Consider the following 26,953-nt stretch of genomic DNA (forward strand, 5'->3'; position numbering starts at 1 on the left):
GGCGGCGGGTCCCACGTCCGAGTCAGGGTCGGGCCCTCCGCCCCTTCCCCTGCCCACGGGCGCTCAGGCCCCCTGCGCGCGCGCGGGGGTCCCCCCGGGTGTGGCCGAAGTGGGACCTCGGAGTGACACGAACGCCGACCGCCACGACCTCAGATGGGAAGGCGGCAGTGCGAGGGCGCAAGACACCCGAGCGCTTCCCGGAGGAGACGGTGTTTGAGAGGGGCGTGGAATTCCTTCCCCTGCGGGGCGCTTCCCCGCTTATTTCTGGGTCTCCTCAGGCGGTCCTTCCCCAACCAACCACCTGCCCCACGGAGAGCATTTTGCGTGTCCTTGGTGGTGGTCTCCTCTCCGTTTAGATTGCAAGGGCAGGGTCGTTCACACCGGGCTTTGTAGCCCAATGCGGTGCACACAGTAGGTGTTCCTTAATTCGGCTAAATGGAAATAAGGGTAAACGGTCCTAGCGGGAGGAAGGGTGGACAGATGGCCTTATTGACGCTCTGGGGAGAATGTCCCAGATGAGTGAGCATCTGAGCAAAGGTTAAGAAACAAAGGTTGAGAGTCCAGAATGTGCTGGGGACAGGGAAGAGTGGGGTGTATGCCTGGGCCAGAGGGCGTGGTGCCCCGGGTGGCCTCTCCAGACTTTGTCCTGAGGAGCTGAAAGGGTTTCAATCTGTGGGATCTGCTTTTAAAGGAGCTGGGTCCCCTGGATCAGTATGAGCTCAGTGGGAGGGACTGTGGGTCTGGTGGTGCAGGGGGACAAGAGGGGAAGAGGTGGAAGGGGACAGGGCTCCAGATGCTAAGTTGAGAACTGAGGGTACTGGTGGACTGAACGCATCTCTCTTTTCAGCAGGAGAGAATGGCAACTGAAAGTGGGTAGTCGGTTGGCTCCCAAGGTTGGGGGAACTTAGAACATACAAGGCAAAGATTTAGTGGTCACTGCTGTATTTCAGGAACAGCAGTGGGCCTACCCCTAGGTGCTCACAGGCCCCTGGGGGGTCGGACATGTGGGACTCCACCATCCATCTGTCTCTGGTCTTGGCCTGTGCAAAGGAGGGGCATGGGCTCTGGGCTCAGAGGAGAGTGTGGGAAGGCTTCACTCCCTTTTGTGCTAGTCCTTAAGCAATATGACACCCTTCAGGTAGAGAACTGTGCATACAAATTCCCAGATGGATGTCAAGGAACTCAGGGTCAGAGCCTTGAACCCAGCCTGTGACCTTCTTAAAGAGCAGAGTGAGCTGGCTGGCGCTTGGCTGTGGGGCTGCTCTATCTGGGCGGGCCATAGGGAGTTCCAGGGACTGCATTCACGTTCGTGGATCCAAGCTGACCTGAGGCCTGCTGTTCTCCTGAAGCCAAGCTGGTGACTGGAGGGGAGCAAGCCTGGAGCTGGCTGGATCCTGGAAGGAGGGCTCTTCTAGCAGAGCTGATTCTTTAGGCTACCATGCAGGGTAGCTGAGGGGATTAAAGAGTGACAGGTCTTAGAGAGATGTGCTGTTGTAAGGGTGAGGGGAACTTCTGGAGCTCAACAGGGTCTCCTTGGGAGGAACCATCCCCGTCGGGTACAGAGCTGCCCTGTGGATATTTTGAGCCTGAGGATGAGCCCAGTGGCTTTCTTAGGAGAAGGAGATTTGCGTGTATTTCCAGCAAACCTTGGCTCCCAGCTGCGCTCGCAGGACAGATCAGAGTGCCAGGCATAACAAGGCATCACACCAGCAAGTCATGGCCACAGGCTCCCTGGCAGTCCGATTGGTGGCCTGTAGTGTCCAACCAGCGCCTGGGATGGAGGGGTGGGGGCATGAGGTTCCAGGTGCCTGGAGTTTGCCCCCGTGGGATCTGGGGGACAGCGGAAACCCTAAACCAGATTCAGTTGGAAACTCACGATGCTGCTGTGGGAGAGTTTCAGGGTTAGTCCTAGCCTTGCCACCCTGGGCATGGGCTTCAGGCTGAGACGGTGTCTGCCCTGAGGTCACCTTTCATCCCCCCCACCATGGAGAGGGTCTCCCGCCCTTGGTGGGAGGAAGCCCTGCTGTCTCCATCCATGTTTGGAACTTTTCACGGACAGTGTTGATATGCCTGAGCTCCAATCAGATCTGTCTGAATCTGCTCCCCCAAATGGTTTTTTCATTCTCCTCCTGCCTTGCCTACTCACCTACTGGCCCTGGAATGCACTTGTCCTCTAACATGATGGTTTGCATTCTTGCAGGCCCAGCTCAGATGGTTTCTTCTGGAAGCCTTACCTGACCCCCAGCAAAGGCTTCCTGCTCAGCCCTCCAAAGAATCCCAGTTTTCTCCCCAGGCAGGACCCTTCTTCACATCTGCCCCTTGTGGTTGGGTGAGGGGTTGCATCCCTTCCTGCCTGTCCTGGCGTCCCTGGAGCCCAGAGCTCCATTCAGTTTGTACCTGCAGGGCCGGTGGCTACCCAGGGACTGGTGCTTAGTGAAATGATGAAAGCGGGCTTTACTCTAAATTGGTCCACCACCCTGTCCTGCTTTCCTAGGAAGCTCTCAGTGATTGAGGAAAGAAGTTGTGGGTGGGAATTCTGAGGAACAGGATGAATTCTTTAATTCTTTAACTGGGCGGTGCCCAGAGGTTACTGTAGAGCCAGCAAGAAACAGCAGGTGAGCTGCCCTGGGTGTGTACCTGTTGGGTCATAGGTCATGCTGGCGTCAGCATTCTTGTGAGAAAGTGACTGAAGCCGTCACGTTCTGGGCAAAAGCCCATCCCCACCCGATGTGAACCTTGTGCTCCTGGAGCATAGGGCTCAGGCTGACCCTGGGGCAGGGGATGGGGTTGGTCTGTGGGAGGCAGGCTGGTCACTGAGTGCCCCTCTGCCTTCCCTGGCTCTTTCCCAGGCCTGGTTCTGACTCCACACAGCCTCTCTTGGTCCCTGTGTGGACTTGGCCTTCCCTCCCCCACCCCTCCTCAAGAGAGAGAGAGGCAGGGTGGGAGATGCTGACCAGACATCTTGGGGACCTGGCTTGCCTTGCTGTTGGTTAGGCAGCAGTGGACTGCCCAAGCATCTGCCGGGTGCCTTGTCCTGTGCTGGAGGCTGTGGGGAAGCAGGCTGGTCCTTGGCTGCCTCTCTTGGTGAGAGCTCAGAGGTGTGGCCCTATCTAGAAGTGACTTAACATTCTATCGCAAGGATCTTGTCCTTGCCTATGTCGTGGACCCCCATGAGCATTGGTGAAACAGGATAATATTTTTATTTTATTTGAGTCGGGGGTCTCTATCACCCAAGCTGGAGTGCAAGTGGCCATCACAGCTCAGAGAAGCCTTGACTGCCTGAGCTCAGGTAATCCTTCCTCCTCAGCCTCCTGAGTAGCTGGGACTTCAGATGTGTACCACCACGCCCAGCTACTTTTTTTGTAGTGATGAGGTTTCCCTACGTTGCCTAGGTTGGTCTCGAATTCCCGGGCTCAAGCAGTCCTCTTGCCTTGGCCTCCCAAAGTGCTGGGATTACAGGCATGAACCAGCACCCCTGGCCAACATTTTTGAATACATGAAATAAATACAGAGGATTACAAAGCAAACCAATTATAGGGAAATACAGTCATCAAAAATTTAAATAAATTTGTGATATGATTGCATATGCTTCTGTATTAATGCATGAAGTAATATGTAAAGCTAGCAGCAGGTCTGATAGCCACCTTAATTTTGAAGTAGTGATGAGCAAAATGATATTTTGAGATATTGCCACAGCAATAATGTGATATGAAAATACCTTTGATTTTTTTGGTGACAGATTCATACACACTGCTGATACTCAGTGCCTAGTTACTTTTGTTAATAATTGAAGAATATATACACTTGAATTAGAGGTTAGAGAAAATAATGGTGTAATTTTTTCCCCATCTAAGTAGATGGAGCCCCTAAATTTTATGCATGAACCCCCTGGGGTCCATGGGCTTTAGCTAAGAACCCTTAAGTGACTGATGTGGGGACACAGGTTGTGTGGTGTCAAGAACAGGTTGCAGGGACAGTGGCATCATATCCTTCCTGGGAGCTGGCCCCTTCTTGTTCTCTGTGTTCTTGGCCCTGGGTTGCTTCCTGGGCCTTGGTGGCTGCCTGGGAGAGTGCTCGCCTGTGGGGGACGGAGGCTTGTTCTGCTGGTCTCTTGGAAGCTGAGGAGCTGTGGGTCCTTCCTGGGCACCGCCTGTACCTTGGGCTGTCTGCATACAGCATGCCTTATTTGCTCTGGGACTTGGGCATGATGTGGCTTTTGCCTTTTAAATACTGGGTGCCAGTTTACAAAAGTTCCAACAGAAACTGGCTAGTTTGGTGCTGCTTTTGCTGAATCTGCAGGAAGAAGTCATCCATGTTGGCCCTGGGCCTGATAATCTCTCTGGGGGTTTGGTTTATGCTATGAGAAATCAAAGGGCATGTCTCTATGAACTTTGATTCTGGGGGTGTCCTGTAATTAGTGACTAGCATGTCACCCTGGCTCAGGCTGAGCTACCCTTCTCATGTCTGGAGCCCAGGACAGGGTGGGTTCTGTTCTGTTCCAGGGGAGCCCCGTGGAGGAATACATATTCTTGTAGATTTTCTTCACAGTTTCAGGTGTTGCTTAAGGAGAAGGTGGCTTATCAGGTTTTCTGTCTTGACCTGAGCAGCTGGGACTTTGGGCCAGTAGACCCCAGTTGAGGTGTCCTGAGCGATTTAGGCCTCTCAGAAGGTTCTGGACAAGAGGAGGCCCAGCCAGTCTGAGAGCTTTACGGGTAGGGGGAGTGCCAGTTCAGGGGGAGCCAGCACCTGGCGTTTTTAAGGGGAAAGGGTGGACAGAGAGAGAGGGGAGGTATGGGACATGGGCAGGACTGGGCTCTGCAGGTCGGTGGCGAGGGCGGGCATTTTCAGTCATTGTGCTGTTGGGTGACTTCAGCTGAGGCCTTCCTATTTATTTATTTATATTATTTTATTATTTGTTTGTTTTTATTTTTTAGCTGAGGCCTTCTGGAGCAGTGCCTTTGTGTCATTGTTGCTGTGCTGTTGGGAATTCGTACAGCCAAGATTTCCCCCTGTGCCCCCTCCCCTCCATGGGCTTTCCTGGGTGAAGGGGCTGCAGGGGACACCTGTGCCTGGGTGCTGGCAGCTGCACTTTCAGTTCCTGACAGCGTGTCCAGCTGGGATGCAGACGTGTTTACAAGTTGTTGCTGAGTTCCTTCTGCCGTTTCATCCCGATGGCTGAGTGTGGCGGAAAAACAGTCCCGGCTTAGAGGAAGTCTTGGCCTCTGGTGTCCGCTCACCCTCTGGGGAGGGGAGGAAGAACATGTGTGGGGAGTGTGTGTGGGGTGGCACTTTAGCCCTGTCAGCATGGGTGGGGTCTTCCTGAGCTCTCGACCCTTCTTGGCAAGTCCGGTGTCCTGGCTGGCACCGTGGCCCTGGGTGGAGGGACACTGGTCATTTATTTAGGTCTGACCTCCCCCCCAGGGAGTGAACCAAGAAAGTGGATTCTCTGTGCTCCTCCCTCTCCTGCTGCCCCCCAATCTCTTATGCCCCCTCGTTAGTTAAGTCCACCTGGAGGGTCAGAGGCAGTATTTTTTTTTTTTGAGTTGGAGTCTCACTCTGTCGCCCAGGCTGGAGTGCAGTGGCCGCTCCCGGCCACCGCAGCCTCGACCTGCCGGGCTCCGGCGATCCTTCTGCCTCAGCCTTCCGAGTAGCCAGAATTACAGGCGTGCGCTACCACGCCCGGCTGATTTTTTGATTTATTGTAGAGAGGATGTCTCGCTGCCCAGGCGGGTCTCGAACCCGCGGGCTCAGGCAATCCACTCACCTCAGCCTCCCAAAGGCACGGGATTACAGGCTGAGCCACCGAGCCTGGCTTTTTTTTTCTTTCTTTTTTTTTGAGTTGGAGTCTCACTCCGTCGCCCAGACTGGAGTGCAGTGGCCGCTCCCGGCCCCCGCAGCCTCGACCTGCTGGGCTCCGGCGATCCTTCTGCCTCAGCCTTCCGAGTAGCTGGAACTACAGGCGCGTGCTACCACGCCTGGCTCATTTTTTATTTATTGTAGAGATGAGGTCTCGCCAGCAATCCACTCACCTCAGCCTCTCAAAGGCGCGGGATTACAGGCCAGAGGCAGTATTTACACCGAGGAGATTGAGTCGGTGGGCCTCTGGGCACAGAGCAGGGGAAAAGGTGGGCAGAGGGAGAGGAGAGGGATGAATCTGGGGGGCAAGTGGGGTGCCTCAGGCCAGTGCTAAGTGAGGGGGAGGAGGGTTGCAGGTTCAAAGACGGAAGTCAGGAAAGGCCATCCCGAGACGATTACGGTGATACCAATACGTGCAGAAGGTGGCGCTGCTTGTGTGTCCCTGGAGTGAGGATCCAGCCGCCAAGGGTCCTATGTGTGGCAAGAGGCCCACAGATCCAGCTCCTTCCTCTGCATCTGTCGGCCAAGAGCCTGGGGACAGCAGGGGAGGGGGTGGTTGATAAGCCGCCGTGGTCCTCAGGTGGCCCAGGGAGGGACTGCTTTTGCGGCACAGGCAGGTTGAGCCCAGGCTGGCCGGCCATGGGTCCCGTGGTAGGCTTGGCCCTTGGAGGTCCTGCTTGGGGGTCCCTCAGGGGTTCCTCGAGGGGTCCCACTTGGCCTTTGAGGGGGGTCCCGCGACAGACTCGTCCCTGGGGGCCTCAGCTGCAGGGGGTGCTAATAAGGCCTACGTGGTGGTGTACTCACCTGTGGGCTGTCCCTCCCCACCCCGACCTCCATGTCCACTCGCCGCCCCTGGACTGGAGAGCCCGTGGGGGCCTCCTCCTGCACACCTCTCCCCTGCCTGGCTCCTTCTCCACCCTGCCCTGACTCTGGTCTCCACACTTGGCTTCCAGCCTGCTCGCGGGACCGCCTTCCTTTCTCTGTTATTCATTCATTCAACAGACATTGACATACATCTGCTTTGTTCCTGCCCTCATGGAGCCTTCATTTCACCTGGAGGGGCAGCAAACAAACACGCAAATAAAGAAGTTAGGGAACCAGGCTCTGTGGCTCAGCCTCTAATCCCACGCCTTTGGGAGGCTGAGGTGAGTGGATTGCCTGAGCCCGCGGGTTCGAGACCTGCCTGGGCAACTTGGCGAGACCTCATCTCTACAATAAATAAAAAATTAGCTGGGGGTGGTAGTGCACGCCTGTAGTTCCAGCTACTTGGAAGGCTGAGGCGGAAGGATCGCCGGAGCCCAGCAGGTCGAGGCTGCGGTGGCCGGGAGCGGCCACTGCACTCCAGTCTGGGTGACAGGGTGAGACTCCAACTCAAAAAAAAAAAAAAAAAAAAAAAGAAGTTAGGGAGTGGTGAGTGCTTAGAGAGGGATGGTGGGTGCCAGAGGATGAGGCTTGGCTGGAGTGACCAAAGAGGCTGGGATAAGTAGGAGTGGGAGCTGTGCGTGGGATTTCCCCCAGAGGAGCAGTCTCCAGAGGGCACAGCAGCAGCCAGGAGGGGAGTGTGGGGGTGATTAGCGAAGAGCCAGGACACCCGTGCTGTAGCGCAGGACACCAAGGGCTGATGGGCCCGGGTCCCTCATGGCCTTTCAGGCTGGGGAGTAAATCCATACTTAGGAGGTACCCCAGGAAGCCAGCCAGGGAGGGTGAACGCGGGTCCTGCTGGGCTTTGGCGTTTCTCAAGAGATCTTTCGGCCGTGGGTGCAGAACAGGCTTGGGGAAACTGGGACCAAGAGAGCAGTTGAGATCTGCCTGCACTTGTCCACCATGGATATGCCACACTGGGAGGTGTGTGTTGATGGCAGAGCTGATGGCTTTGCTGATAGACTGAAGGCAAAATGAGAGAGGAGCCCGGGATGGCCCGAGCACCTGTCAGGGTGAGACAGGAAGAGTGGCTCTGGTTTAGGTCTGTATTGTGCCCGCTGAATCTGAGGGTGATGGAATCCGAGGGGTGGTCTGGGTGGCCAGTAAGTTTGTGAATCTGGAGAGAGGGGTCATTGGCCTGTGAGAGCAGGTGGACCTTAAAGCTGTGGGACTGGGTAGGCTCCGCTGAGCTGAGGGAATCCCGTTGGGGAAGAGGTCCTGGGCCGAGTAAGCTGGGCTTTAGCAAGAAGGTTGAACCAGGAGGGTGGCCTGGCTGGAGGGGAGCCCGGACAAGTTGCTGTTGGGTGGGCTTTCAGCAGAGTGTGACCCAGTGTCACAGGCACTGAGTGGCCTTCAAGAACTGGGGAGCCCACGGCAGAGCAGGAACATGGGATCGTGGAGGCCTGGCGGGCTGTGTGTGTGGGGATGGGGGTGTGCGGAGGCCTGGTGGGGTGGACTGTGGACAGCAAGGGTGGTTGCGGGGAGGTCACTGGGTGACTAGAGTTCTCCTGCAGCGGGGGAGAAATCTCAGGTGGGAGCAGCTGTGTGGCAGGGTGTGGGGCAGATGGGGGGTTGGATGGCGAGTTAAGTGAACAGGACAGCCGGTGGCGGAGTGGAGGCGGAGAGGTATCTCCTTGCCCCGTGGGGTCTGGCTTCACTCAGCCCCGGGGGAGGCTCACCACAGCGCTGTCCCTCGCAGGCCCTTCAGTCCTCCTTGAGGTCTGCACCTCCAGGGCTGCCGCTCTCAAGTCCATCTGGATATGGCTACTCCTCAGGCGCTCAGCTCGTTCTCACTGGCCTGTGCTCCGAGTGCCCTGTGGGGTGTGTGTGTGTGTGTGTGTGTGTGTTGGGGGTGGAACACCTCCAAGCCGGGTTGTGTGATTGTGCAGAAGGTGGGAACGCAGGTGCCTGGGTGGGGACCAGGTGTTGTCATGTGTTTCTCACCAGCGAACTGGATAGAGAAGCTCCTTGAGGGTGAGAATTGAGCGTCTCTCTAAACCACTGCGGGCTCCCTCCATGGTCCTCACCTGACCACCTGCCACACAGACCTAGCTCCTTCCTCTGGACCTGTAGGCCAGGCTCCTCGGGACAGCAAGGGAGGGTGCGGTTGACAAACCCCTGTGATCCTCGGGTGGCCCAGTGAGGGACTGTTTCTGGGTCACAGGCAGGCTGAGCTCGGGCTGGCTTGCCATGGGTCCCGCAGTAGGCTCGGGGTCCCTCGGGGGTTCTGCTTGACCCTTGGGGGTCCTGCGTCAGGCTCGGCCCTCGGGGGCCTCAGCCACAGGTGCTGCTAAAGAGACCTCCATGGTGGTGTGCTCATGTCTTTGCAGACCCTCATTTTGGCTGGGGAATGAAACCCTGAAGGTGCCGCTGGCACTCTTTGCCCTGAACCGTCGGCGCCTGTGTGAGCGGCTGCGAAAGAACCCTGCGGTGCAGGCCGGCTCTGTTGTGGTCCTGCAGGGCGGGGAGGAGACGCAGCGCTACTGCACCGACACTGGAGTCCTCTTCCGCCAGGTGAGGCCACCCTCAGCTCCACATCTCCGAGGGGGCCCTGGGTCTCTTGCAGGCTCCAGCTTTCCTCCAGCACCGGGTCTGTGGGAATCAGACCCAGCGTTCCAGGCATGCGGGAGAGACCTACCGGAGGCAGGGCAAGAGAGCCCACACTCGGGGAAGTAGCACCCATCCCAGCCATGGCGGAGGGTCAAGCTGTCGCCATCAGGGTCCAGGAAGATGATGTTCCGAGGCTTCATGGAGGAGGCGGTATTTGGAGGGGGTCCTGCAGGCCAGGGTGAATTCTGACAGGCGAGAGGATGGTGTGCACAGGAGTGGGCAGGCAGAGGGCAAGGCGGGCAGCTTTGTGTAGCTGATGAGCAGCAGAGCGTGGAGGTGGAGGTGGAGGTGGGACGGCTGAATTCCTGGACCAGATTCTGTCTGCAGCAAGGAGGTCAGGGAAGGGGCGTGGGAGGCGTGGCTCATTTGAGCAGGAGTTGGAGGCCCAGACCTTTGTCCCAGCTCCGCTGGTGCTCACCCTGTGACCTTCACTGGGCCTCCGTTTCTTCACCCGGAAGTGGCCCAGGGGTCCTTGAGGTCCTGGAACCCCGTGGGACAGCAGGCGGCCCAGCCACAGGAAACCAGTCTGAGCGTGCCCTTGGCTGAGAATCACTGAGAACGCGGACACTTGCCCTGGAGGACAGAAGCCCTGAGCTGGCCCCACTTTCGTTCAACTTAGCCTTGCACTCACTTTACAGAGGAGGAATCCAGGCCCAGAGGGAAAATGGCTTGCCAAGAGGTGGAGCTGGGATTCGAATCCCACTTTCTGGCTCTAAGTCCAGTGCTCTTTTCTCCCTGCTTCCTGTCTGACCTGAGCTGGGGCCTGACCACCGTGGGGGCTTCAGGACCTCCCTGGGGGCAGGCAGAGCCTAGGGTATACAGCCGTCCAGCGTCCAGAGTCCAGGCAGAGAGGGAGGTGGAAATGCGAAGGGGCACTGAGTGTGGGGAGGAGATGCCCAGGCTGGAGCACCCGCAGGGCAGAGGCAGGCTGAGGTCCGTGGCTGAGGGCGACTGTGGCATGATTTGCACTGAGAGCGCCTTCTGCCCAGAGGGTCCTGTCCCTTCGCCGCATCATTCTCACAGCCACAGCTTGTAGTCCCCTGGCTGCTGGAGACTCAGAGGGCTAAATGAACTTTTCTGAGACTAGTCTTGATGCTTCTTGAGGTTTAAATAATCCATGGTTTAAAAACCGATTTCCTAAATTCGGTTGTTGGCTCCCTGACGGATGCTATGCGAGGCTAATTTTAGCAGCAGTCCTCCTCCACTTCATACCTTTGTGACGTGCTTATAGCCCAGTGTTTATTGCTAAACACTGAAGTCATCAGCTGCCCCGGGGGTGGAGAGGGAAGTAAGAAGTCCTAAATGGAGGAATCCGTTTCGGTGCAGATATCCGGCCTGGGCGTCTAAATCCAGGGGGCGTCTTGCCTGCCTGCAAGTGGCGGAGAGGCATGGGCCAGGGCTGAGCTGGACCTGTGGTGCTGCTGGCGCTTGGGTCCCAGGGTGCCCTGTCGGGTCTTGGTGGTGTGGCTGGGGTTGCAGGTAGGCTCGGTCACATGTGTGGGACCTGCGGGGAGTACTGAAAGCAGGACCAGAGACCCCTACCAAGCCATGGAAGGGCGAGATGGGCAGCCTGCAGCTGGCATGGGGAGTGGGGTGCTGAGGGGAAGGTCTGTGTGGGGCTGGGGTCAGTTTGCAGGAAGAGGCGGCCCGGCTGGCTCTCTGGGGTTGTGGGAAGCAGGTGCCCAGTCCATGGCCCACCTCCTCTTTGTGCCTCATGTTCCACTGGCTCACGAGGGTCCTTGTTCCTGCTATAGGAGTCCTTCTTTCACTGGGCATTTGGTGTCACCGAACCAGGCTGTTACGGCGTCATCGATGTTGACACTGGGAAGTCGACCCTGTTTGTGCTCAGGCTTCCTGCCAGCTATGCCACCTGGATGGGAAAGTAAGGAGCCGTCTGGGCTGAGTTACTATGGCGCTAACTGCTGGGCGGGGCCGGGCAGGGCGGGGTGAGCAGGGATAGGAGTACCTCTGAGCAGGCGGAAACTGCTCCTGTGGGTGGCCAGGAGGGAAGAAGCAGTAGGAGGGAGGGCGGGTGGTCAGGCCTGCTCTCCTTGGGGCATCTGAGCCAGAGCTGCGGACACGGCCCTTGTTTGTTTGGAGGTATGGTTTGTTAGTCCTGAAACTGGGGATTCCCAGGTTTGTTAAATGCCTGAGGCATGGATGCCTGTGATAGGGTTTGTCTGGGTCAGGGAGAGTAGCCTGGGGGCCCCTCTTAAGGCCCCTTGCTGATATGCAGGGGCCCTATTTGCTGGCCGCCCTGGACGCAGATGCCGGCCTTGCCTCCCAGCTCATCTGTGAGATAGGGTGGAGGCTCTGGGCCTGCTTGCCTCCCACCTAGCGCCCCCAGCAGCAGCTCCCGCCTGCTCAGAGGCGCTGAGGCAGAAACTGTACTTAACCAGGGAGGTTTCAGGTGATCAGAGGAACCGCTCAATGCTCGCTGCCTCCCAGCATGTCATTTCTGCCTAGAGAGTGATTATTCTGGGGTAATGTCTAAATTGCAGCCTTCACGGCCTCGGTGCCCCCAAACGCTCATTACCAGGTGGGCCAGTGAGGCTGTGGCTGGTTTGAGCGACAAGGCCCCTGGCTGCTGCAGGGACTGGGCTCGGTGCCAAGGCCAGGGTCACAGCAGGGCTTCCCTGCTTCCTGCACTGCCCCTGCCCCTTGCCTGGCCTTCAGTGCACAGCCACCTCTGTGGGCCCTGGCATGTGCTCCTACTGTCTTGGGGCAAGGGGTTCAGGCTCACAAGCTGATGACCATTCTGCCCTGAGGCCGCTTGGCAGGATCCAGGTCTGGCCCTGGGCTTGGGTTTGGCTGTGAACACTCGGCCTTAAGCAGAACTGGCAGCAGGAGAGAAGACGGCTGTTTCTCCTGGGGGTGTTTTCCCGGCACAGCCCTTGGGAGGGAAGGCGGGGAATGGACACGCCCAGTTTTGCTGGCCTTTGGGGTGTGTAGCCGGGCTGCCTCCCCGACTACATGTTCCCATCCTGTTGTGATCCTGGTGGTCCACTTTCATCCCATTCCTGGTGGAGTCTGTATGATCGCATGAAGAGAGAGGGCCCAGCATGGCTCAGTGGCCCAAGCAGGGACCACAGCTGGTGTGGCTGGAGCTGTGATTGGAAGCTGAGCGTGCCCGTGGCTCAGCGGGGCCTCTGCAGAGGCCGTGGGACTGGCAAGTGGGTGTAGTTACTGGGGCTCCAGTTCCTTACCTGTGGAGCCACAGTGATGCTGCCCGGGAAACACCGCCAGGACAGTCGTTATAGTGCTGGGCATTGTGGTATGCTTGTGATGTGGACATGAGGCAGGGATGATGCCAGCAGGTGCACTGTAATGCCCAGAAGTGGCCACAGCAGTGTGTCTGGCCATTCACTGTTGGCAGGGTGACTCTATTTTTCCCTCCTGCTTGACCCTGGTCAGGACCACATGACCACCTCGATGCACGGATGTGGCAGTGTTACTGCGTGACTTCTGAGGCTGTACTGTAAAGCGCACTGTGTCTTCCACCTGGTCCTCTCCCAGGGGAAGCTTGCCCTTGGAAGCCACCGTGTGGAAGCCCCAACTCCCGCATGGGATAGCCAGCACCAGCCGCTAGCGAGAAGGAGCCTTCAGGCAACTCCCAGCCCCAGCCTTTGACCTGTGAAGGACAGGTCGTCATGGAGCAAAGATGAGCCCTCTCTGGGTTCTGACTGAATTCCCAGCCTTCAGAGTCCATGAGCATGATAAGTGGCTTTGTATTCCACTAAGTGTTGGAATCGTTCTTAGCCAACGCTAGTAACTGGTAACGTGGCAAAGTTTCCATCTGCTTCTCCATAAGAGGGCTCTCCCAGAATCCTTTGTTCACCTGAGGTGGGCTCATGAGTGGAGCTGTGGCCTCAGCCCTTTCTGTGAGTGGCATGTCTTGGGAGTAGCTGGGGCCCCTGTGCCGAGTGGCCATTGGCTCTGGGTGGCACCTACGGTTTTGACTTGGCTGCTATCTCAGCCTCCTATGGCCCTGCCCACTGGCTCAGAGCCCACTGACATGTCCCACTGCTCAGAGAGCCAGCGTAGCACTTGGGCTGATGCCTCCGTCTGTGACGTGTGGCGATGGGCAGAGATGGGGAACAGCTTCAGGGAGGGTCTGATCAAGGCCTCTGCAGGGGCCCTCCAGGGGTTCCGTCTCGAGAAGTGGAGGGGCTCTGGGTACTTCACTACTTCTGTTTACTTCTTTTTGGTGAAGAGCTGATTTGCAAGAAGTCAGGGGTTGGCGTCCTCTGGGGCTGTGGGAGGAGAGGTCTGGTCCTGCCTCAGGGACTCACTATCCAGTGGCAGATCTTGAGTGAATCTCACCATGTCTCTCCACACTCACCATCTGGGGAGCCAAACGGCACTTGACTTGACGGTTTAAAACCCAGGGCCTCATTGGGCAGGGAACAGCTGTTAGCAGTTGGCTTTTCTGGAGCGTCATCTTCAATAATGCAAGAATAATGTTCTGCGCCTTGGCCACAGCTGGGTTTCAGAGTGGCTGTTAAAAGTTCTCCTTTAGTTTGACCTGCTTGGTGGGGCCAGCGGGCTGTCTAGTACAGACATACAGGCTTGAGCGACATTGAGGTGCGGAGAGGTCTGCAGGGTTGGTCTGTCCTGTTGAAAAAGGCTGTGTGTGCATATGGGACAGGTTAGACTAAGCAGCCTTGGTCCCGGGGGGATTCTGGCCCCATAGCTGAGAGGTCGAACCTTGTCTCCTGCAGACCTGGCCTTCCGCTGTGGCCACCCCAGCAGGCCTCTCTCGTCCTCTGCCCTGGGGTGACCCTCTCTGAGTCCCTGTGTCCTGAGCCTTCGGGAGAGAAGGCATGGTTGTCACAGGATGGCGGTGAAGAGGTTGATTGCTTGGGGCTGGAGTCAGGGAGTGGCCAGATCTGATTGTGCGACAGCCGCCAGACACTCTCAGAATCAATAGGGCACCATGAGCTAGGCTGATGGGATTACCTGGCCTTTACAATCAAAATCCACCAGACCGAACATTTGACCTTCAGCTCCTCAGCTTCCTTTTGAGTCCCTATCTGATGGCTTTTGAAAATCCATCTGGCAGATACTACAATCCAAAGTTGCCCAGGGAAACAACACCCCCGTCTGTGGGATCTGCCACTTCCTGTGTAAATGGTCTGTCCTGTTGCCAGGGTTGCAGACACTGGGGGCTGTGGGCAGCCTGGTGCTGGCCTGTTCCTCACCCCAGGCCCTTTCTGGGACAGGAGGTGGTAGCTTCTAATTCATTTTTATCTGAAGTCTGCTCTCAAAAACGTGGTGTCCTTTTGATGTGAGAGTGTTTCGCATCATTTTCTATCAGAATCAGGCTTTGCTGATGGCAGCTTTGGCTCCAGATGTTGGAGTCCTCTGAGCAGGCAGGAGATTGCCTCTGTGAGTCTTCACCCTAGACAGCTTCTGAGCCCACAGAGGGTGAGCCACAGGGGCCAGGTGGGGAAACTCCCAGAACCTTTGCAGCTCGGCTGTGTCCTGCTCCCCTCCCTGGCAGAACTCTCAGGGTTGGGCTGTGACACACTGCCTGGCCTGGGGTTTGTAGGGAGGAGGTACTTACCCTACTGAGGGCCTGTCTGAACCTCAGGCTGTCCAGGAAGAGTGGAGAGCGTGAGCTTCTCCAGGGCTGAGGACCGGAGGCTCTGAGCACTTCTCTTTTGGGTATGGGAATTGGTGTGTGGTATGTCTTTGTGGTATGTGGATTGGGCTGTGGGTGTGGGGTGCATACATGTGTGTGGTGTGAGAGGGCGTAGGGTGCCTGTGTGTAGGAGTAGGTGGATGTGGTGTGTAGTGTGTGCATGTGGTTTTTCACGGCACGGTCTCCATCCCATGTACACGCCTCGTGTCACAAGGACTGAGGCTTCCTCAGCTTCTCCCCGGCTCCCTTCTTGATCAAGGTGGGTGTTTGGGGCCCTCTTTGGGGCTGAAAGAGTTTGGGGGTGTCAGATTCTGGGCAACTGCAGGCCTGTCCAGGCAAGTGTGGATCCACCACAGCCTGGTTTCTGTCTGCTCCCCTCAGGCAGACTGTCCCTTCTGCAGGCCTCTCTGGGAAGTACCGCCGAGGTGCTGGTGTCTTGTTCACAGGTGTGGTCTTTGGGATTAGGCACCTGCGTTGCTTTGGAGAAATCTACTTTTGTCTCTGCCAACCTAATGAAATCCCAAGATGGCTGCCGACTTCCAAGTGCCGCTGCTTTCTACGGGGAACAGAGCGGAAGGTGGCAGCGGCATTGTTTGTAGCTGAAGGCAAGCCCAGTGGCAGGAAATTGATGGTGACTGCTGTAATTTGGCCCTATTACTTATTCATTAACCACGTGCAGGTGGTCAGCCAGCCGGCAAGACCTGCTCTTTGAAATTTCATTTTCGAGAGGGCTCCTCGTGTCAACACTGTGTGGCATTCATTTAATATCTCCTATCCACTGGCAGCCCCCACGGGTGTTGGCGACCCCTGCAGAGAGAGCAGGCATCAGCTTTGACCCTGGGCTCTTGGAAAGACCTCCACTAACTCTTGCTGAAGCTGGCTGCTGGCAGAGCAAGCCTGTGCGGGGCTAGGATGCTGGCCCCTCTGGAGGACTTTTCCCTTCTGCCAGAGCCATCTCTTGCACTTGAATGGAGAGTATCTGGGTGATGTTGGCTCCCCTGCTGATCCATCGTATCCTGGTCCAGGTGTTTGTGTTTGGATCTCACATATGATGGGTCTGGCATGAGCTGCCCTTGCTGGACCCTAGACTCCAGATGGGGCAGGGTGTGGGCCCTCCAAGTGGCCACTCTGCCCTGGCCACCCTGGTCCTCAGCAGGTTCATAGCCGCCCAGGGACCTCCCCATCAGCTCTGCAGGGCTCGTGTGGACACGCCACTTCTTTTTTCTGTCAGTCCTGCCAATCATGACTGCCAGGCCTTTGGTGGCTGGCTTGACTTGGGAGTCTGGCACGCATGTTCCTTAGGGTGACATTTAAATGATTTTTTTTTTTTTTACCATAATTAGCTCCCAAACATGAAAAATAAGTGCCATCCAAACTTAATTATCTTTGCCCTTTAAAAAAGAATGAAATGCACAGTGCCAGAAAAGATACTTGCAGTTTGTTTCAGGTTTTGTCTGCCGAATGGTTCTTCCTGTTGAGAACCAGACCTCCAGAGAGGGGGGTGCTTTTTGGCAGGAGCATGTTTCCTGGTGGCTTCCCTTGGCAAGACCGTTGGGGTGAGCTGGCAAGTTTTGGGCCCCTGACCCATCAGGGAGAGGAGGGGTGAGAGTATCAGGTGCCCACACTAATGGTTGAGTTGCCCCTCTGTCAGGAGGCATGGACGCTGGCCTCAGATCAGGTCCTCTGTACTTCCCCAATCTGTTGGCAGTTTGCGTTCCACGCCTGTCACATCTAGAGGTGATGAAATGACTAGGGCCAGAGGCAGGGACGTGCTGAGGGTGCATGTCATGGCGTCGGGGCAGTCAGAGTGGATGTGGTGATGTCCAGAGTGGATGTGGTGATGCATTTTGCTGATGGCGCTGCCTCTTGCTCTTCTGGCACCTGCTTTTGTGCTCAACTGTAGGGTCAGCTCAGGCCTGAGAGTGCCACTGCTCTGTGGCCAAGGGTCTGCAAGCTCCCTCAAGCTGTCTGCACAGTAAGTAAGCCCTACATCTGGGGCCTCCAGAGTCCAGGCGAGGTGCTGTCATCAATTCCTGCCCGGTAGCTGCTCAAGGCTGTGCTAATGGGGGTGTCAAACCTTGGCCATTTAGCTTGTGAGTCCTGTCTGGAACATAGAAGCTAATGTAACTGAATTGTGCAAATTTAATTAACGGCAAAAGCTTGATACCCAGCAATCATTTCAGAGAAGCCAAAAGGGAGAAAAAGCAAGGGGCATTCTGGGTTACACGGAGCAACTGATTGTAGTGATACAAGAGCCTCGTTGGCCCAGGTGGGTTTCCTCTCCAAGCCCTCCTCACCATGTGTGGCTGTGAGCTCCTACTGCTGATCCCTGTAGCCCTCTGTCCTGGTCCCATAGTCTAGACTTTCGGCTTAGGTGGAGAAGGAGTGGTTGAGCTTCAGGGAGAGGAATGAGATTTTGCTTCCTGACAGTGATGCCAGTTGTCAGTGTCACAGAGGCTGAGAGTGGTGCACAGGACGCTGATGCAGGAGCTCACTCTTCTAGGTCGTCACTTCCGAGTCCCAAAGTTCTCTTCCTTCCCTGTTTCCTCTGGGGCTCCCCAGGCACATTGTCCTTGGCACCCCCACCTCCCCTCTCATCTGATCTGCTGTTGGGCGCCCAGGAAGCACAACCGGAAAACCACCTGCTGTTTTTTTTGTCTGAGGCCTGTCGGGGATCCAGCACCTGGTGACTGTAGCGCTGTGCGACCATGGGCAGCCTGGGGAGGGGCCCGAGTGGGGGCAGATGCCCTGTGATGCCCAGGTGTGGGTTGGCATGGCGTGTACGTGCTTCCCTGACTTGGCTTTCAACGTCTCACCTGTTCAGTTCACGTTTCTTCCCCCCTCATGTAAGCTCTGTCATCAGTAATGACTTTGACTCATCTGCTGACCAAGAACCTGGGAGTGGTGGCTTGCTGGACCCAGGCTGGAGGTCTGCCTGGCACATCTGTAACCCAAGGGTCTGCCCTGAGGTGGGTGAGGGCCGCCCAACTTCGTCTGCTGTGCGTCTTCTCACCAGCTGATTTTTCAGGGATAATGAGTAGGCTTGAGTATTTCTCATCACATTGAGTAATATTGATATTGACTTCTTTAAAGTGTTAATTTTCAAACTTTCCTCTTAAGTTCCATCAAGGCCTGAGAGGCAGCTTGTTTTATGCCCCAAAGGGTGGGGCGCTCTGGCTGGCTACCCCAGGGGTGCCCTCTGGCAATGGCGAGGGATGACCAGGAGGTTTGTAGGCAACCGCTTGCTACAGGTGATCAGGGTCACACAGAAGTAGGGGTCGGTGGGGGTGTGGTTGCCAAGGGAGGCAGGTATGGTTCAGTGGTCACTCTGTGGCCCTGTGCCCTTTCCCCTCTGAGTCTGTGTCGGCACACCTGCCTGGTGCCTGGTGCTGGCTGTGACAGAGGTGGGCCTGGGCTTCATGGCCTAGGCTTGGAGGGCAAGAAGGTGGCCATGCTGAGCTGTTGCCAAGCCCTGACCTTAGTGTTCTTTTGTTTCCCTTTGAGGATCCATTCCAAAGAGCACTTCAAGGAGAAGTATGCCATGGATGACATCCAGTACGCAGATGAGGTGAGAAGCTGACTCTTTCCCTGAACACTTAGGGCTTCCAACAACACTTCCCCTCTTCTCCCACTGCCACAGCCTCGCCGGACATTGGGGGGCACCACCACCTGGCTGCCAGCCCCCTCAGGAATGCTCCTGTTTAGAAAGAGCAGAGAGGAAACATACACCTCAGACTTCACTGGGAAGCCATTTCTCTGCCTGGGCAAGGCCCTGACTCAGTAGGTGCAAGTGACTTGGGTTGTGGCCATTGAGATGTGCAAGAGAGGATGTCTCTGAGAAGTGGCTGTGCTCGCAATGGTGGTACATGGTCTGATCTAAGTCACCACTAAGCTTGACCTGGGAGGCCCCGCCCACAGACCCTGGTTGGCTGCAGATGCTGCTGTCAGAAAAGCCCAGGCTGCAAAAGGCTTGTGGGGGGTAGAGTTGGAAGTCCCTCGCCTTTAATCCATTTCCTAGTGTGGATGTCCAGCAGGCGTCATGTGGCCCAGGTAGATGTGTGACTATTCTCTTGGGGCTTTGAATCTGTCCCAGGTCTAGGCAGGCGACGGGACAGAAAGTTGGGTTGCCCCGACTTTCACTGCCTGTAGAGTAGGGCTGTGGCAGAACTGCGAGCACAGGGCCCCCATGGTCTGAGTGGCCAGTGCCCGAGGTCCCCGATATTGCAGCCATTGCCTGGTACCCAAGAGGCCTCTTTGCTTCGTCCCTGGGTGCTGCCACAGCTGCATGTTCTGTGCAGTTCAGTACTGGGTAGGATGCAAAATACCCAGAAGTCAATGCCTGCCACTGGGGTCCAGCCCAGACTTGGCAGCTGGGTGGGGCCCTCCCACAGCTACATTTCCCCAGACAGAGGCTGTATGTGGACACGGCTAAGAGCTGGGGCTGCGGTGCGGACGTGACTGGGGAGCCAGCCCTGGAGGCCAAGCAAGTCTCCCTTCCCCTGGGCAGGACACAGCCTGGTGGGGAGAATGACAACACTGGGTGAGAGGCAGGTTCTCAGGGATCCTGGCAGGCACACAGTACTATGAGGTACCAGTCTGTCTCCTCCTGGCATTGGCTGCCCACCCCAGCCTGCTCAGGGGCAGCAAGCTCACTTTGACCCTGGGTGGGCCAGCTTCAGTACCATGCTGTATACAGGCAGACCCAGCCCTGCCTCAGCTCAGCTGTCCTAAAATGCCACTCCCTCTCTCCGTCTTTACCCTACCTGGTCCTTCAAGGCCTTGCATCAGCCCCCTGCATCCACGACTGGCTTTGGTTCACACTGGTGCCCCTCTTCTTGCTCTTGGGACGAGCTGTGGACATTGTGGACATAGCCTGTGTTCTGATCTGCACCCTGCCTGCTATGACTGTTAAGTTTTTGTCTCGAAAGCCCAGTTCTTGTACCCCAGCTACTCTTCTTGCCCAGTCAGGGTACATGTGAGGCATCAGAGGTGGCTGAGACCCAGAGCTAAACTCAATAGCCCGGGCCAAGGTTCAGTGTGGGGGACAACTGCATGGACAAAAGGTCACTGCAGGGTGATGGTGCTTGGTCAGGGATCCCAGGAGGCCCCAGGAGGCCCCAGGAGGGCCTTTGTGAAGGAGTACCACTCACCTTTACAGAGTCACAGATGCCTGTTTCTGGGATACCTTCTGCCTGGGGGGGCTTCTTTCTTCTTTTTTTAGCGAATATAGTTATTTTTTTCTTATATGCATGTTTAATGCTTTACTTAGAAGGGTTTCTCTTTGATTAGCTTCCAGTCATAGGGTTTTTAGAATAATTTCTTCCAATTTCCCTTGAGACTCCCATTACGATGGATCTTTTTGTCCTCTGATTTCAATCCCAAGCTTTCGGGCGTGACTCATGGCATCTAAAGAGTCTATTAATACGCATGTGGCCTGCTGTATCGATCTCTTGGGTACAGGATCTAAAATAGAATGGACATTTATTTGCATGCCCATAACGAGGTCATCTGCCACTTACCTTGTATTTCTAAGTCTTGGCGCAGGAGGTACCCGCCCAACCTCAATTCTAATTTTGTTCCTGACCTCTCCTTCGACAGGTGTGTCCCCTACCCCATACACTGCATTTTGATATTATTACCCTTTCGGACCTTGACCCCTCAAGTCTCATCGATGGAGGGAGCAGCCTCGGGAGCAGCCTAGGGTGGGCTTCATCTCAGGACTCTGCAGGACAGGCACCTTCCTCTGCCTGGGACTCAGATGCTGAGTCAGAGGCATCTCTGGACCACGGCCGCCCCAGCCCCTGTCTGGCATTTGTGTTTTTATAACTGGGGCATTATTCAACTCCATTTATACTGTGTTTTCTGGGGGAAAGGAAGGAGGACTGGGCTCCAGATGCAGTAAAAATAGAGAAAGTCTTGAATGTCGGAACAGGGAAGTCCTCAGTGAGAGTGTAAATGACAGCCCTACAGACCAGCTCATTCTTCATCTTTATTTATAAAGCAGAATCTTAAATAAGGTGTCCGTGTTCAGAGGACAGCTTCTCTTTAGGGTTTAGGAGTATTCTGGGGCACCCCATCATCAACACTGCCATTGCTGATCAGTTTTGTTATTACTGTTACTGCTGCTGTTCTTACTGGAAATGAGGTCTCGTGTCCACAGTAGGACAGGTGCTTCACCATGGGGCAGCTCCTGTGGGCTCCGGTAACATCGATGGCTCACACAGATCCCCTTGTCCTCCCGCCCTGTCCTGTGATGAGCCACAGCTCCCACGCTACTCGCAGATGAGGCCGAGGCTCACAGGTGAGGGGCCGCGTCCATGGTCCCACAGCTGGAGGGCAGCAGCATTGGGATGCCAACCCCAGGCCCTTCGGACCCCAGAGTCCTGCCCTCTAGCCCTTGCTTGCTCATCAGAAATGAGGGTGGAGGTGACACAGGCTCCTTGTGCCTTTGATGTTCTGTGGCTTGAAAGGGAGCTTCCAAGAAAATGCAATCTGTTGGACCAAGTCCCTGGGCCGGGAGGTGTTTCCAGGTTGCTAGAGGTACCCATCATGGAAGGTGAGGAAGCAGACCAGTTCTATGATATGCCCTGCCCCGTCTAACTTGGGGCAACCTCAGCTGTCTGCAACAGATCACAGCAGTGGACACTTGTCTCCTCTACAAGAAGATGGGAACCCCCTCCCACGGGCCATGGACGGTCACTTGCTATCACACATAATGTGTAGGTGTCTGATGTAGCAAACCTGGCTTTCTAATTTCCTTCTTTTCAGTAGATGATCTTACGTTTAATTATTGAGAAGGCAGTTCCCCTGGGAAGGGCCACTCGGGAGAATCTTGAGCAGTGCTCTGAGCTATTGCTGTGGGGGCCCGTGCAAAGGCTGGCAGGCGTAGTTGGCTGAAAGGGGTGAGGTGGAAGGTGCATTTGCACGCTTGCCCTCCTTCATGGTGCCGGGCGGATGTCAGAAAGCGGTGGGGTCAGCGGCTCTGCTGCAGGCGGGACAGATGTGAGAGAAACAGCTGCGGCAGCATGGGACCGATACTGCTGCCTCTGTGTGTGGACAGGCGCCAGGAGTGCTGAGGTCAGCAGGGGCAACCATGCCATGGGGCTGCTGGCCCAGGGCCGCTGGCACTCTAGATTGTGAAGAGTAACTGCATCTCCAGATTGTTGGTGATGTTTCCTGATGTTTATGTTTTAGAAACAAATTCAAAATTTTGAAAGCGTTGCAGGCCACCCGTATATACTACTGTTTGAGGAGACTGCCATGAAGGATGGTTTATTTTCAAAAACTTCAGTGCTTGTGGGGTGAAGCCCAGCTCTCTGGAGCCATGCTGGCCTTATCAGCGCTGGTGAGGGCATGTCCAGCCCCTTTCTCTGGATCATCATCTCATAAAGAGTGGCCCTCGAGCCTGGTCTGGACCCTGGTAAGGAAGCGTAGGAGGCATCCGTGGGAAGCCTCGCATGGTCCCCAGTGGAGGAGCCATGTCCACAGGGCTCTGATGAATTCTGCATGAGCCTGCCTACCTCAATCTGCCAGACAGATCTGGCTGCCTGAGAAATCAATGCTGGACATGGCATGAAGCAGGGCAGGGGCATTTAACAGCTCGTGGATGTGAGAGGTCCCCAGTGGCCACCACTCCATGGAAACGAGGCCCTGGATTGACAGAGTTGTGCTGTTGTGTGTGTTGGGGCTGCATTTCGAGCCAGTGACACCCAGTGCGTTGTGTTCCCTTAATATTTGAGGCACGGAATCAGGGTGTGCTGATGAGCATAGAGCGCTAATGGGTCTCCGTGGGGAAGGGTGGATGGAGCTGCCAGGCCGGGAGAGGTTTTGCAACCGCAGAAGTAACCAGGGCCCACTCAGGCAGTTGTGATCAATAAAAGATGTTGCCCTGCCAGAACTAGCAGACGCACAGCCTGCTCTGCGTGTCGGGCCTCGGTCCGACTGAGCACCAGGCGGCACGGAGACGGCTGCTTTCTCCTCCATTATTCCTAACCAGCACGTCCTGAGAGTCGTTGCAGAGAGAAAAACCATCAGCCCACACATTTGTTATCCTGCCCCTCCCTCCCAAGGACAACGGCAGATACAATCCCCAAGTGCCTTCTTGCTTTCTGATTCTGCTGCTGTAATTGACGGAACCGTTCTGTGCTGATGAATGTAGACCCTTCACGTCAGCGTGACAATACACCCAGGGCCCCACGTGTGTGTCTCTGTGCCTTTTAATGAGCCTCCCCTTCCTCCAGGAGGGGCTGGGGGAGTGGAAGGAACTCAACCAAGGCTTTCATTTGTGCTACACTGTGGCCGAGGGACTCAGCCATTCTCAAGGCAGTTTGTCAATGTCGGAGGATCCAGGCGATCGCTGGTATGGATCTGGAGGAGTCACTTGGCTGTGAGCATCACAAACCGTGACAAAGTATGTGGCTTTTGATCCAGTGATTCAGTTGGGTCAAAATTGCTTTTTTTTTAAAAGACATTTTAAAAAATTTATTATTAAGGAAATAAAGCCTATGTACAAGGATGTTCATGACAGCATTATGTATAATAGCTAATCATTAGAAATAAATTTTTTTTTTTTTTTTTTTTGAGTTGGAGTCTCACTGTCGCCCACACTGGAGTGCAGTGGCCGCTCCCGGCCACTGCAGCCTCGACCTGCTGGGCTCCGGCGATCCTTCCGCCTCAGCCTTCCATGTAGCTGGAACTACAGGCGCGTGCTACCACGCCCGGCTGATTTTTTGATTTATTGTAGAGATGAGGTCTCGCCTGCCCAGGCGGGTCTCGAACCACGGGCTCAGGCAATCCACTCACCTCAGCCTCCCAAAGGCGCAGGATTACAGGCTGAGCCACCGAGCCCGGCTTGCATTAGAAATAATTTAAGTCCGTTGAGGGAGTATTGTACAGCCATAGGTTTGAATCCAGGCTTTGCTATTTTTTAACTGTGAACTCAGGCACAGTTCTCTGACCCATATGCCTTTCTCTTTTGCGAAATCTACACATTTGTAGTGCCATCTCTGTGGGTGGTTAAATGGGATGCTGTGTGTAAGATGACTGGCACAGTAATCAGCGACTCACAGGACATTTACTATCCCCAGCAGCAGTGAGTGTTAAAATTGCATGTTTGAAGAATACTTAATGACAGGAAATAAGTGAAGCCTGTAATTTCATATGATCCAAATGTCATTACAGTTCTGTTTTTATGTGCAAAACTAAAAAGTCTTTGGGGATGGATTGTACATGATTTTTATCTTTCTATAGTTCTCAGTATGTTTCAGGTTTTCTCTGGGAGCATCTCCGTATTAAAAACGGTGTGGTAGCTGAGGCATGGTGGCTCATGTCTGTAATCTCAGCACTCTGGGTGGCTGAGGCGGGAGGATTGCTTGAGTCCAGGAGTTTGAGGCCAGCCTAGGCAATAGCAAGACCTCATCTCCACAAAAAAATAAAAGTATTAGCCTGGTGTGGTGGTTTGCACCTATCGTCCCAGGCACTCAGGAGGCTGAAGTGGAAGGGTCACCTGAGCCCAGGAGGTTGAGGCTGCGGTGAGCCATGATCATGCATGCCACTGCACTCTAGCAAACTAAAAATGGTGTATGTACATCCATCAAAACTTATCAAAATGTCTACTTTAAGTATATGCAGTATAGAGTATGCCAGCGATCAGTCAATCAGGCTGTTAAACCAACACATCCTCCCTGCTCTCCCCAAGTCCGATGTGTAGAGTTAGGGCGGGTGTGTGGGGAGGAGCAGGGGCTGTGGAGCAGAGACTGTTCTTAGCCCTGGGGTAGGGGGCTCCGAGACGACTGGATCTGCAATAGGCAAGATGCAGGGCAGACTGAGGGGCGGGGTTGGAAGAGGGAGACATTGCTCCCAGTCGGGCGGTCGGCATCCTTGGGGTGCAGGTGTCATGGCGCTTTGTTGGGGGGATGGTGACTGTCCGTGGGGCAGTCGAGGAGGGGGTGAATCAGCCTCCCTGGTGTCTGGGGTCTTTCATCCGGAGTGCGGATTGATGAAATGCTGAGATGGGGAGGAAGCATTCCAGGGAGAGGTAAGAGCCCAAGCAGAGGTGTGGAGAAATGAGCTTGCGTGGCCTGCAGGCTCGAGGGCTTGCAGCTGGCCTATAGGGTGGGAGGCCCGGCTGGGCTGTGGTGGAGGGATGGGGGGCAGGGTGTGGCATGGGGCTGGGGACGCTAACTCCCCTGGGTCTAGGAGATGGATGGAGGGCAAGGAGGGAGGCGTCTGCCCTGGAGACAGGAGGCTGGGAAGGCCAGTGCCTAAGGGGTTGCCAGAGACAGGTCTTTGAGAAAGGACTTGGCAGATAGGCAGAGGTGCTGGCCTTGGAGGGTGGGCAGGTCAGGCTGTTTGGAGCCAGGGATCTATGTGGTGCCTGGAGGCAGCGTGGCATGGTGGAAAGCGTGCCAGGTCTAAATTTTATCTTCTCTGTCACTCACTTGATAACTGTGACTTTCAGAAGTGCTTCGGCCTCTGCTAGCCTGGGTTTCCTCACCTGCAGCATGAGGACAACAGCAGCACCAGCCGTTGCAGGATCTGCTCAATACATGTGTGCTATCATATCATTCCCGTCAGACTTCTCCATGGTTCCTCTAAAGTGGGTTTTTCTTTCTGACCTTCCAGATTGCCAGTGTCCTGACATCACAGAAGCCCTCTGTCCTCCTCACTTTGGTAAGTGCCTAGTGTCCAGAAGCCAGGCAGTGTTTGGCACGGGGAGGGGTTTCAGGGAGCTGCCTGCGCCTGCAGAGGACTGTAGGGGAGGATTCGGAAATGGAGGGAAACTGATAGTAGTGACACCTGTTCACTCCGAACAGCTGACCCTGTCCAGGACCATATCCTCGAGTTTCCCTGGGAATGTGTTGTGCCTGTCATGAGGCTGTGGTGGACAAGACACCCCACCCACTCCAAGGGTTCAAATCCTGCTGGAAGATGTATTTGTGTTGGGCTGAACTTACGGGATTTGTAGATGTGTAAAGTCAGTTCACTCCCTTGTGTCTCCTCTGTTAATAGAATTTGAGAAACACGCCCTTGGTGTCTGCCCTCAAGGTAGCTGGGATGTAGGGTGCAGTGACTGACTGAGGCCTGGGGTAGGATATGGGTACAAGGTGGGCTCCTGGTGCCCTGGCAAGGATCTGTGGGCACTTGGGCTGTGGAGTACCCCTAGGAGTTCTCTGGTATATCTCAGAGAGGAAGGATGCTTTATTGTGCTTCTTTGACCTTGGGAATTTCGTATAGGAAGCACATCCAACAACCCTTCTTCCTCCCAGAGTGACCCTTCTCTCTTTTGTTAATTGATTTTTACAGAAATAGTTTTTGTTGGTTATTTCTTTGAGCATTTGGTCTCTTTTTTCTGTTTTGCTGTTTTGATGGCTAAGAGGGAAGGTTATGTTAGATGATTGTGGTCATAGATGGTCAAGTGTTTTATTTGGGTATACAAACAGACATTGACCTCAAGTGCTGGGGAAAGAAGTGGCGATTTAAAGTGCCTGGCCTCTCTGAGGATGGCACTTATTTTTCTGAATCCCTTGTTTGTCTTCACTCCTGTCTAAGTTGCATCTGGAGTCGCCTTACAATTAAGGAAAGAGAGGAATGTAACCGAGTTTCATTACAGTCCTGCCCGAGTCAGGTCCTCCCCAGAAGGGCTGAATTGACAGGACTCTTGGACCTTGTACAGTCAGAAGGGAGCGAGTACGTAAGAGATGAGGTCCTGGCAGGGATTTGTGGCTCAGCCTGTAATCCCAGCACTTTGGGAGGCTGAGGCAAGTGGATTGCCTGAGCCCGCTGTTTGAGACCAGCCTGGGCAACTTGGCGAGACCTCATCTCTACAATCAGTCAAAAATTAGCTGGGCGTGGTAGCGTGCACCTGTAGTTCCGGCTACTTGGAAGGCTGAGTTGGAAGGATCACTGGAGCCTAGCAAGTCG

The 26,953-nt window shown here is 55.3% G+C and overlaps 1 protein-coding gene across 1 annotated transcript in view; it reads left to right on the forward strand.

The window, feature by feature from the left end:
• The first annotated feature begins 5,304 nt into the window (after window positions 1–5,304).
• The window catches only part of PEPD (peptidase D), a 119,585-nt gene continuing 97,936 nt past the window's right edge, over window positions 5,305–26,953 (forward strand). Inside the window, exons 1-6 of the mRNA XM_021710482.1 lie at window positions 5,305–5,349; window positions 6,549–6,724; window positions 9,108–9,291; window positions 11,142–11,269; window positions 18,536–18,599; window positions 25,655–25,702. Coding sequence (XP_021566157.1) covers window positions 5,305–5,349; window positions 6,549–6,724; window positions 9,108–9,291; window positions 11,142–11,269; window positions 18,536–18,599; window positions 25,655–25,702 — 645 coding nt within the window. The remainder of the gene's footprint in view (window positions 5,350–6,548; window positions 6,725–9,107; window positions 9,292–11,141; window positions 11,270–18,535; window positions 18,600–25,654; window positions 25,703–26,953) is intronic.

The sequence above is a fragment of the Carlito syrichta genome, unplaced genomic scaffold (assembly GCF_000164805.1).
Source record: "Carlito syrichta isolate Samal-C Ts95f unplaced genomic scaffold, Tarsius_syrichta-2.0.1 Scaffold289187, whole genome shotgun sequence".
In the NCBI taxonomy this organism is placed as follows: Eukaryota; Metazoa; Chordata; class Mammalia; order Primates; family Tarsiidae; genus Carlito; species Carlito syrichta.